The 11,854-nt window shown below is 49.8% G+C and overlaps 2 protein-coding genes across 3 annotated transcripts in view; one reads left to right on the forward strand and one right to left on the reverse strand.

Moving 5' to 3' along the window:
* Positions 1-3,428, forward strand: part of LOC101991513 (AFG3-like protein 1) — a 24,095-nt gene extending 20,667 nt beyond the window's left edge. For both annotated transcript variants that reach the window (XM_013354360.2, XM_013354364.2), the window contains exons 14-17: positions 339-454; positions 1,679-1,879; positions 1,956-2,150; positions 2,320-3,428. In XM_013354360.2, the coding sequence (XP_013209814.1) occupies positions 339-454; positions 1,679-1,879; positions 1,956-2,150; positions 2,320-2,538 (731 nt within the window). In that variant the 3' untranslated portion in view covers positions 2,539-3,428. The remainder of the gene's footprint in view (positions 1-338; positions 455-1,678; positions 1,880-1,955; positions 2,151-2,319) is intronic.
* A 2,669-nt stretch (positions 3,429-6,097) lies between these two features.
* Dbndd1 (dysbindin domain containing 1) overlaps positions 6,098-11,854 on the reverse strand; it is an 11,850-nt gene continuing 6,093 nt past the window's right edge. The window contains 3 exon segments of the mRNA XM_005345845.3: positions 6,098-7,262; positions 9,807-9,947; positions 10,723-10,854. Coding sequence (XP_005345902.3) covers positions 7,105-7,262; positions 9,807-9,947; positions 10,723-10,854 — 431 coding nt within the window. The 3' untranslated portion in view covers positions 6,098-7,104.

Here is an 11,854-nt window from a genome sequence, read left to right on the forward strand (position 1 = left end):
TTGGAGCCTGTCCTGGAACTAGCTCTTGTAGACCAGGCTGGTCTCGAACTCACAGAGATCCGCCTGCCTCTTCCTCCCGAGTGCTGGGATTAAAGGCGTGCGCCACCACCGCCCGGCCACAATTGATTTTTTTGAACCAAAATTTAGAACGAGGGCTCTCCTAGGAGCTTTCGCCGTCTTCTGAGTTGTATGCAGTCAACTGTGCTAGAGAGGGAGGGACAGGTTCCTGACGAGGCCTGGGAATGGGGTATGGCAGTCGGTCCAGACTGTCTGGTGACCTTGGGGGGTTGCAGGTGGACATTCTTCCTGTTTCTCACTCCTTGGATTGTGGTTTGTAGGCCTTGAGAAGAAGACCCAGGTCCTACAACCCAGTGAAAAGACGACTGTCGCCTACCATGAGGCAGGGCATGCAGTGGTGGGCTGGTTCTTGGAACATGCAGACCCTCTGCTGAAGGTCAGTTTCTCAAGCGCCTCTAGGCCCAGGTGCCATCTCTGGCTTCCCAGAGATCAGCACATTTGTAGACATGACCTTTTACTTTCTTTTCTCTGTTTTTAAGAGAGAGAGAGAGAGAGTGTGTGTGTGTGTGAATACAGGTGCATGTGCACGCATGTGTGTGTGCGTGCGCATGTGTACATGTATGATGGTCAGATGTTGGAACCAGTTTTCTCCCATTATATGGATTCTGGGGATTGAACGCAGGTCCTAACCCTTGATGGTAAGTGCCTTTACCATCTGAGCCATCTCACCAGCCTCCCTTTTACTTTTCAAGGAGTATGTTGGTCTATAATTTGTCTGGTTCTTTTTGGGGTGGGGAAGCAGAGCAAGCTCTGGGTGGGCCTTGCTGACATCTTAAGCTCTGGGTCTGACTCTTATTGGAGTGATTGTGCATTCAGTTCCTGCAGAGTCTCTGGGACAGTCAGACACTGAGGCTGTTGGTGTGAGTGTGCTCCCCAGGGAGCATTGGTCTTTAGTGGCTCAAATTCAGGGCCTTTCTCCTGCCTCTCTCAGTCGTAAAGGGACCATGGCCAGTGCAGCACCTGGTGAAACAGTGTTTGAGGCTGACAAAGACAAGACTTTGAATTCTTTTTTAAGATTAATTTTCATTTTTTTAAAGATTTATTTTATGTTTATGAGTGGTTTGCCTGCATGTTTATGTGCACCAGGTGACTTCAGCAGAAGAATGTTAGATGCCTGAATCCAACATACAGAGTTGCAGGTGGTTGTGGGTGCTGGGAACTGAACCTGGGTCTATTTAAGAGAGAGTGTGTTGTGTAGGATTGTATGCAGTACTCACAGGGTCCTGAAGGGGGGTGTGCATCTGATCAGGCCTGGAGTTATAGATGGTTGTGAGCCACTGTATGGGTGGTGGGAACTGAACTTGGGTCCATTTGTTACAAAGGCAACAACTGCTCTTCACTGTTAACCATCTCTCCAGCCTGTGTTCACTGTTAGCCATCTCTCCAGCCTGTGATTTTTTAAGTGTGTGTGTGTGTGGGGGGGGGGGGGGGGTTGCACACATGAGTGCAGTCCTTAGAGACCTGAAGGGGGGCTGGAGTTACAAGATGGTTGTAACCCCCACAGTGTGACTGCTGGGAATTGAACTGTAGTTTTCTGCAAGAGCAATCCACGCTCTTGTCCACGGACCCATTTCTCCAGCTCCAGGCTCTTATCTTTCAGGTGTCCATCATCCCTCGGGGCAAGGGCCTTGGCTATGCTCAGTACCTTCCCCGCGAGCAATACCTCTACACACGGGAGCAGCTCTTCGACCGCATGTGTATGATGCTGGGGGGCAGGGTGGCTGAGCAGCTGTTCTTTGGCCAGATCACTACAGGGGCTCAGGATGACCTGAGGAAGGTCACCCATAGTGCCTATGCCCAGGTAAGGCGCTGTCCTAGTGTGTGACCCTGTCAGTTGGAGTGGACCCAGCCAACCCGAGGCCCCTCCTCTACTTCAGATTGTGCAGTTTGGAATGAGCGAGAAGCTGGGCCAGGTATCCTTTGACCTCCCCCGACAAGGAGAGACCATGGTCGAGAAACCGTACAGTGAAGCCACTGCCCAGCTCATTGATGAGGAGGTCCGGCACCTTGTCAGGTCTGCCTACGATCGGACCCTGGAACTGCTCACACAGTGCCGGGAGCAGGTTGAGAAGGTGAGTGGGCTTCACTCAGACATAGCCAGGTTGTGGGTTCCAGGTTGGGATATGGTCAGGCCATGATGACCTTTGTGGGCTTACTTAGGTTAGGTTCTGTCCTGAATCAGGACCACTAGTACATTCCCGTCCTGGACACAGCAGCCTGATGGGAGGCTCTCCTTTTCAGGTGAGCAGGCGACTCCTGGAGAAAGAAGTGCTGGAGAAGGCTGACATGATAGAGCTCTTGGGTCCTCGGCCCTTTGCAGAGAAGTCCACCTATGAGGAATTTGTAGAGGGCACTGGCAGCCTAGAGGAGGACACATCCCTTCCTGAGGGGCTGAAAGACTGGAATCAGGGTCGGGAGGAAGGGGGCACTGAGCGGTGCTTACAGGAGACCCCTGCATAGCAGTGGCCTATTTGACCACTGTTGGCCAGAACAGCTGTCAGAGGAACTGAAAAACAAATTAAAATAGGTGACAACTACAAACAGATCTTTTAGAGAAGACCATTTAGACTTCACAGAAGAGAGAGCCAGGACTTGGCAGCCTCCATCCAAGGCAATAGCTAAGGGATCAAAGGCCTGAGGCCACAGGCCCTGAACCTAGAGGTCTGGCAGTTCAGGTAGAAAGGGAGTTGGACGCTGGCTTCTGTGAAGCCATGAGTGTTGTCTTTGGGGATTCTGTGTATAGGGCATTAGGAGCTACATCAGCTTCCAGTAGACACAGAGCTGATTCAGTTTCCAAGTATGCTGCCTTATAACTTGCCTCTGAGGTAATTAATTGCTCAGAGGCTAAGCCTGATCCAACACAGATAAAGTCTGGTGAAGAATTAATGAAAATGTAAGCCAGTCATCAAGGGAAGGCTGGGTTCTTAAGCTGATCAGTGCTTAGGAAAGAAAGCCAGCTCAGCTGCACATCTCTGGCAGCGTCAGAAATGTTGTCAGTCAGACCTGGCATCTAGCCTAGCTCTGGTGCCCGCTTACCAACCATCTTGTAGGACAGCTCTTGAGTAGAGGAAGGGTCTAAAAGAGGCATCTTTTTCTTGTTGATCTTGGGGTGTGGAGGCCTGAACTCCAGCCCTTAACGCTTGGGTCCTAGGGTTCCATAAGAGTGTGCTTGTGGATTTCCTCCAGGACTCCCTGGGATCACAGATCTCAGGGCTGTACCATCTGCTGCATCAGCCAACTCTTCAAGTCTGCTCATGGCCTGGGGAGGAATCCATTTACTCCCTTGTTTAAATTTTTTTTTTTTTTTTTTTGATTTTCGAGACAGGGTTTCTCTGAAGTTTTTGGTGTCTGTCCTGGAACTAGCTCTTGTAGACCAGGCTGGCCTCGAATTCACAGAGATCCACCTGCCTCTGCCTCCCGAGTGCTGGGATTAAAGGTGTGCGCCACCACCGCCCGGCTTGTTTAAAATTTTTGTATGTATGCCCACTGGTGTTCATGTGTGCATATGATAACGTGTCCATATGATTATGCGGAGACCAGGGGTTGACTTAATATGTCTTCCTGAATTGCTTTTTTTCTTTTTGGTTTTTGATACAGGGTTTCTCTGTAGCTTTAGAGCTTGTCCTGGAACTTGCTCCCCAAGTGCTGGGATTAAAGGCGTGTGCCACCACCACCCAGCCCTCAATTGCTTTCTATCTTATTTGATTTTTTTTCATTTATTTAGTTGTGATTGTGTCTGCACATGCATGTCCACAAACACATATGCTCCATGGTACACGTGTAGATCAGGAACAACTTGTTAGAGTCAATTCTGTCCTTCTGCCATGTGGGTTCTAACAATCATCAGGCCTGGTAGAACCTGCCTTTACCCACTGAGCCATCTTGCCAGCAGTGTACCCTGTTTTTTTGAGATGTGGTCTCTTACTGAATCTGGCTAGATTTGCAGGCCAGCAAGCTCGAAGGATCCTCTGGTCTCTGCCTTCCCAGTGCTGGGATTACAGGTGTCCCTTTCTGCCTGGCTTTTATGTGGATGATTTGCAGCAAGCACTTCAGCTGCTCAGCCTCTCTCCAGCTCTGTAACTGATGGTGATGGGCTTCCTGGATGTCTCGTCAGGAGGGAGGAGACCTGCTCTCTGCCTCTTAAACCGTTTCATCCTTAACTTTTCTTTGGGGCCTGGATAAAGACCAGACACTGAATGTACATAGTATAGTACATTTTCTAAATTGTGTTTGCCTCAGAGCCTCAGAAACAGAAATTTTATCAGGGGACAGATACTTCTAACTTTTACTGTTTGTAAAATGTACATTACTAAATTTTAAAAATAAAATGTTTTTTTCATTTTTAATTTTATGTGCATGGGAGTTTTGGCTGCATGTCTGTATGTGTACCACGTGCAAGCAATACCAATTGGATCCTCTGGAGCTGCAGCTTAGGGTTAGCCACCATGTGGGTGCTGGGAATTGAACCCAGGTCCTGGAAGAGCAGCAGCTGATGCTCTTAACTGCTGAGCCATCTCTCCAGCCCCACATGATTAAAATTTTAAAATCTTCAGGGCTCAGCCTGTATCATGGTCTCAGTCACTGAGCTACTTAGGGTCCTGGGGGTCTTGTATTAGCCTCCCTCTGATGAGGTAGGGGTGATTCTTTGGCTGTGACATTGTAGATTCTGACAGTCTAGAGCCAGCATTGTCACAGGGTTGTTTGAGACTGCTACTTCGACATATCTGTGGGACTCTCCCAGAGTCACTGAGCAGCGGAGGGGTGGGTGGCTGGGTTGGCCCTGTCGTTCCTGGACTGCTCCTGTAGATCTACAGTGTCAGAGCCTGCGACAGGCTATGGGGATGGTGGAGCGGGGCTGTGGGGTGTGGAGGACAGGCTCTGTGCATCACAGACCCTGAGGTGGTCTGCATACTTCTAACTACACTTGGGCTGCACCTCTCATCCTATTCGGTCAGTGTCCCCATGGCTTGCCACCCACACCTTCACCTTGTTTGATCCAGTTGCTTTGCTGGTACCTTATCAGAGGAGTCCTTTTTCCTGTCTGTTCTGTGTGACATGGTGTGTGTGTCACAGCGCTCCATTTCCAGACAGCAGAACAAGTAACACCACACTGCTGCTCCACCCATCCCGGACACCTGAGAGTATGCCAGCAAAGGCCAGTGGGAGGTGTGAGCTGGCCTTTCTTCCCAGCTCAGCAAGTGAGGTTGGCAGAGCATCTCCCTGCCTGCCTCCCTCTGAGGAAAGGGGAAAGGGACATGGATGTTTAGAATGTGTCAGAAATCACTCCATTCCCAGAAGGTGCACAGTAGACCTGACTATCCATGTGGAAAGTTACGGTCACCTGAGCCTGCAGAAAGGTCACTCCTGGCTGGCTTCATAATCACCTCATTTCTCTTGTTAATTTAAGCAGCAAGGTTTGGGCTTCCCTGTGACTTCTGAACAGAGTGCTCCTTCTGCTCAGGACACCTTTGTTGGCTGGAAGAGTTGGCAGGATTTTATTTCTTAGTGGTTCCTTTTATTGTATTACTTGGGGACTAAAAATCCAGGACACTTGCCCCTGAAATGCAGCTCAAATAAGGACAGCCTGGAAGAGCACAGCAGAGCTCCCGGTGGCACTTTGATATCGGCTAGAAGGACCACTGGTTCAGGGACTCTGGAAATGTGCCCCATGGGAGCTGCAGCAGGAAGAGTGGATGGTGGGGGTAAGACCCTGGCAGGCTGGAGTGGAGCCAAGGGTTCACAGATACCTTGAGATGAAAAGTCAGCTGCTGGGTTGTGTCCTTTGGAAACCGGGGTTGGTTTTCATTTCAGGAGACAGGCAGAAATAACCCACATTTATGGGTCAACAGTGCAGAGGCAGAGCGGCTCTGAAGTGGGAGCGTCCTCGAGGCTGCTCCCAGCCCCCCAGAAGCAGCCCATGGCATCCCCCCCCCCGGCCCCACCAGGAGCATTCACTGCAAATGAAGATCAAAAGCCTTGTCTTTCTCAGAAGACAGTGAGCAGCAGCCAGCAGCGCAGGTTGGCCTAGGGACAGAATGCAAGTAAACCTTTATTTTAAAACCAGTCTTCGATTCGTGGTCACAGCAGCAGTCAGAGTTGTCTTCAAGCACATGAAAGTAGCGCTGAGAGCGTCTGAACTGAGGGTCCAGCGTCGCAGTAGAGTGGGTGGCTGGATTGGCCCTGCCTCCCCTGAACTGCTCCCAAGATCCACAGGATCCACAGTGTCAGAGCCTCCCAACTGAGCATTTGATAGGAGATGTGGGTGGATGAGCTAGGCATGGGATGTGGAGGACAGGCAGAGGAGATGCCCTTATGACAGACACAGGAATGGGGAGACGGTACTCTGTCCTTCTGAGCAATCTGGGAGTTGTCACTCAGGTTTGTTGTTCTGAAGGAAGGAAGACACGGGGTGACTCCTCAGCCTTTGAGCTGTCACACCCACAGACACAGAGAAGCAAGCCTGGGGTGAGACTGCAAACAGTGGCACCTGCCCAGGGCAGAGGAAGGGTGCAAGTCTTAGGGAAGTAACCTGTCCCTGCCACTCGGCTGGACAGTAGAGCCAGCCCATGATTGACAACCAAATCTACTTTGGGCTTATGAGCTCACCGAGGTTGGATATCCATCCCCCTACAGGTTCCTGGGCAGCTCTCATGGGCTTGGATCCCCATACCTTGAACCTACTTGGAATCTCACAAGAGACAAAACGGCTTGTCCTAGAGACAAGTCTTGAGAAGACCGAGGCCACCATTGTCCACTCCATTCCTCCTCTCATCCCAAGGCAGAGATTCCATACGGTGTCATCCCTGATTCGGGGTCCAGGAACCAGCTGGACCTAAGGCCACTGGGCTGTGCTTGTGCTGGAGTGCCCAGAGGCCAGTGCCCAGCACCCAGACTTGGACCTGTTGTCGAGTGATGGCTGGAGTCTTGGAGTTAACAGAATGTGTCTCTTGTGTCGATACTGTCCTGATTTGCCATCATGGTGGTCTAGCCCAGCCCTTCAGCAACTCTGGAAGAGATGGAGTTGTGCTAATCTTCCTTGGGCCCCTCCACAGTGAGGAACGTGTCCACAGCTGTACCTTGTCGTTCCGGGTCACTGGGGGGCTGTTTCTCACGGTTCTGCTCCGCCCTTGTTTTTGTCCAGGAGGGGGAGCGTAGGCAGCCAGCTCTAGATAGTGGGTGCAGACCTAGGAAGAACACAGAAAAAGTCTAGGATTCAGGAAAATGGGGCAGGGGGTGGGCAGGGGCTGAGGCTCCACACTGTGGCTCTGCCGGTCTTGTTGCTACTGCTACTGGGTATACATAGGCTTTCTTGGTGTCTGCCACTGTGCTGAAGATTTTAGATAATGGGCAAGGGCTTTTCTGATGTCCCTAGGAGTCACTAAAGTCAATGCTAAGTTTTGTTTTGTTTTTTAAATTTTTTTTTGGCTCACCATATAGCTTTGGCTGGATTAGTACTTACCACATAGACCAGGCTGGCCTCAAACTCAGAGATCCACTTTTCTCTGCTTCCCCAGTGTTGGGACTGAAGCCATGCACCACTCTGCCTGGCTCAAGTTAAGTCTTGAGATTATCTGCCCTGTCGCCTATGTGAATCTGATAAGACACTGCCCGAGCCTTGACTTCCTAAGTGGCTTAGTACGGCTTGGGGCCCTGCAAACCTGATAGTCTGTGCCCCATTGTGAGACTTCAGCTCCTCTCCAGGGTGCAGGCCACATGGGGCTAGGGGCACAGTTGGGTTGGAGTTGAGCTACCCCCATTCTGCATGTCCAGCCACATGTGTTCCCACCACAGCTGTCATGGGGCATTCCTGGCTCCGCCCACACAGCACTTGAAAGGAAGGTAGCACTGAGAAGGGATGCCACCAGGATCAGGCAGAACTCCATTCTGCAGGAGAGATGGGAGCCAGGGTCCTCCTTCATGTAGCTGTCCTGTCTCAGAGCCCACAGCTTCTCATGTGTGTGTGTGTCTATGTATGTGTGTGCCACACCACCAACCACCTCCAGGAAGCATGTGAGCATCTGATCTGCAGACCCTCGCTGGGGCTGGAGTTCCTTCAATAAGGATGGTGACTTCCCAGCACTTGGGGGCAAAAGAAAGTGGATCTCTGAGTTTCAGGGCAGCAGGCTACATGGCGAGACCTTGTCTCAGAAGAGGAAAAGGACGGCAAGTGCCTTTCACGAGGCCCTCGGTGTACATGTAGGTCTCATCCCAGGTCGTGTATACATGTTTTGACTTGGGGGTGGGAGAAGCTGAAGCTGGTAGTGGGTGGGGCTCAGTTCCTTTGCTTTTCCTACCCCACAGCACAAAGTGGACAGCTGAAGGTCACATTGATACATTTTTTTTAAGATGTTGAAATGCCAGATGTGGTGGTAACTTTAATTCCAGTACTTGGGAGATAAGAGACAGTTGGATCTTCAGAGTTTGAGGCTACTTTGGTCTACAAAGAGGTCAACCAGGGGCTACACAGTGAAACCAACTATGTCTTTTGTTTTCTTTTCTCTTTCTCTTATTATTATTATTATTTTGGTTTTTCGAGATAGGGTTTCGCTGTGGCTTTGGAGCCTGTCCTGGCACTAGCTCTGTAGACCAGGCTGGTCTCGAACTCACAGAGATCCGCCTGCCTCTGCCTCCCGAGTGCTGGGATTAAAGGTGTGCGCCACCATCGCCCGGCTTTTTATTATTATTATTATTGGTTTTTCGAGACAGGGTTTCTCTGTAGCTTTGGAGCCTATCCTGGAACTAGCTCTTGTAGATCAGGCCAACCTCAGACTCACAGAGATCTGCTTGCCTCTGCCTTCTGAGTGCTGGGATTAAAGGCGTGCACCGCCACCACCCGGCTCATTTTGTTTTTCAAGATAGAGTTTCTCTGTGTAATAAAAGCCCTGGCTGTCTTAGTACTCACTTTGCAGACCAGGCTGACTTCAGACTCACAAGAGATCTGTCTGTCTCCTTCTGCCTCCCAAATGCTGGGATTAAAGGTGTGCACCACCACCACCACCCAGCTTTGTTTTGTTTTTTCTTTCTTTTTTTTACATTTTTTTAAACTTTATTTTATGTGCATTGGTGTGAATGTGTCAGAGCTAAGCCACTAGAGGCCAGGCAGTGGTGGCTCACACCTTTAATCCCAGGATTTGAGGGACAGACAGATTTCTGTTAGTTCAAGACTGCCTTGGGCAATACGAAATTGATCCAGTCTTAAAAAACAAAACAAAACAAAACAAAACAAAACAGAGCTCACACAAAAGTGATCCCAGGAGTTGGGACCCCAGACCTTTAATCCCAGCACTAGGGAGGTGGAGACAGGAGTGATATGGCTGGGTGGAGAGAGGAATATAAGGCAGGAGGAGACAGGAGCTCAGTGCAGTCTGAGGCAGTCAGTCTGAGCGGCAGTCTGAGGACAGGCTTGCCCCTTTGGTCTGAGCACTGGTAGAGGTAAGAACTCTGTAGTAGCTGCCACTCTGCTTCTCTGATCCTCAATAGCTGACTCCGAGTTTTTATTATTAATACCAGTTAGAATTTGTGCTGCATTATATTTGCAAGGAATAATAGCTTTGGCTTCCTGTTGTTCACTCGAAGAAGTGAAGAAGTAGATAGGGTAGGAGGGAAATTCCTTCGCATGTGGGAAATAGTGCAAAATATAAATAAGGATGAAATATGAGGACTAAACACACAATTGGGTGACCCCAGGACTCCCCCTGACCTTTCTCCAAGCCAGTGTGCAGCCTCACCTGCTGGGGAGTCAGTGGCAAGGTTCTCGTCGTCAGAGTCCGCAAAGACCTCGGCCAGTTCCTGGTCAGACATGTCGGTCAGCTCAGTGAGGTCCAGGAGATCGAAGTGGACCTCCAGAGAGGAGACGCTGCTCAGAGGCTCTAGGGGTTGCAGGAGACATAGTTACCTCTCGGTCCCACCTGATCAGGCTACTACACCTCAGCGGTTTCCTCCCACATGGGTGATCTGGCACTTTGGGTTGATGTGTATGTTTCCATACATGTGTGACATGCATGCAGGCCGAAGCTGATGGCTGTCTAACTCAGTTGTTCGCTGTCTTTATTTTTTTGAGATGGGGATTTCCATCTAACCAATTTGGCTATACTGGCCAGGAAGTTGTGATGATTCTCTCTGTTCCTGCCTCCCCAGTTCAGGGATTATAAGCATGTACTACCACAACTTTTTTTTTTTTTTTAAGATTTTATTATGTGCACAAGAGTTCTACATGCATGTACGCGTACATGCCAGAAGAGGGCACTATAGATGGTCACCACATGGTTGCTGGGAATTGAACTCACTACCTCTGAAGAGCAGCCTCTGAGCCATCTCTCCAATCCCCCCACCCCATTTTGTTTTTGTTTTGTTTTGTTTTTACAGGAGTTCTGAGGATCTGGACTCAGGTTCTATTGCACAACAGTCAGTTTACCCATTGGGCCATTCCCTGAACTGGTACTTTCTATAAAGTCACTACTAGACAAGACCCAGGCAAATAGCTCTGCACACTCCAGACTGTAGAGCTTTCTCAGCTCCTCCATTTTGCAATTTGCATGCACAGTTGCCCATCACTGGGCAGGGCTGCCGCCTTTCACACTCAGGCTGCTTTGTCCCTGATAATTGGGGTTCTTCTATGCCGCTGGGATGGTCAGTGATACTTACGCCTCCTCTCCGTGACCTGCAGGAACCCTGGGGCTGGTATTGGGATGCCAACCTCTTCCCCCTCTGTCACAGGTGTCTCATGAGCTGGAACACTCAGGGCAGCCTGTGGTACCTTGACTTCTTTAACAGTCTCTGCAACCAAGACACAGTGTCACCTCCACACTCAGGGGAGCCCCCACATCCCTCCAGGACTGGGATCTGAGATGGTTGGGGAAGACTATGAGGAGCTGGTAAGTCAGGTCCTCTGACATGCTGCTGTGGCCAGGGGTTCCCAGACTGGTTCATGGCCTTAGGATGCAGAGATGCTGGTGCTCCCTCTCAGGACCTGCCCTCCCTGGGTGACTAGGCAAAGGATATCTGAGAGTGGACAGACAGACAGACAGACTGCTCAACAGTGCAGCTCCAGGGAGCTCTTAGTATGGGAATTCCTCCACAGCAGGTTTGCCAGTGTAAGGCTCTATTGTCTCTATACTGCAGTTTGTCTAGGTTTTGGCAGGCCTAAGGTGACGGGTTACCTGTGAGTTCCTGTCTTTCTGCTGGGGACTGACTTCCTTATAAAAACCTTAGTGGATCTCTGGGAGTTCGAGACCAGCCTGGTCTACAAGAGCTAGTTTCAGGACAGGCTCCAAAGCCACAGAGAAGAGAAACCCTGTCTCGAAAAACCAAAAAAAAAAAAATAACCAAAAAAAAAAAAAACCTATGTTAGACAAGATCTCCTGCGTAAATTGGAAGCATGGGGACCTTGGGGGAGGGTTGAAGGGGGGAGGGGAGAGGCAGGGAGGGAAGCAGAGAAAAATGTAGAGCTCAATAAATATCAATAAAAAAAAACCTTATATATAGTCTTTGGAGTCAATGGAAAAAGACATGAAGTAGAAAGTGGTATCCTTGTTATCCCATCATCCTTCACCGTCAGCCCCATTGCAGTTTGGTGAATTTCTTTTCATTTATTTATCTATTTATTTATTTATCTATTTATTTATTTATTATGTATACAATATTCTGTCTGTATGTCTGCCGACCAAAAGAGGGCACCAGACGTCACTACAGATGGTTGTGAGCCACCATGTGGTTGCTGGGAATTGAACTCAGGACCTTTGGAAGAGCAGGCAATGCTCTTAACCACTGAGCCATC

The sequence above is a fragment of the Microtus ochrogaster genome, chromosome 4 (genome assembly GCF_000317375.1).
Source record: "Microtus ochrogaster isolate Prairie Vole_2 chromosome 4, MicOch1.0, whole genome shotgun sequence".
In the NCBI taxonomy this organism is placed as follows: Eukaryota; Metazoa; Chordata; class Mammalia; order Rodentia; family Cricetidae; genus Microtus; species Microtus ochrogaster.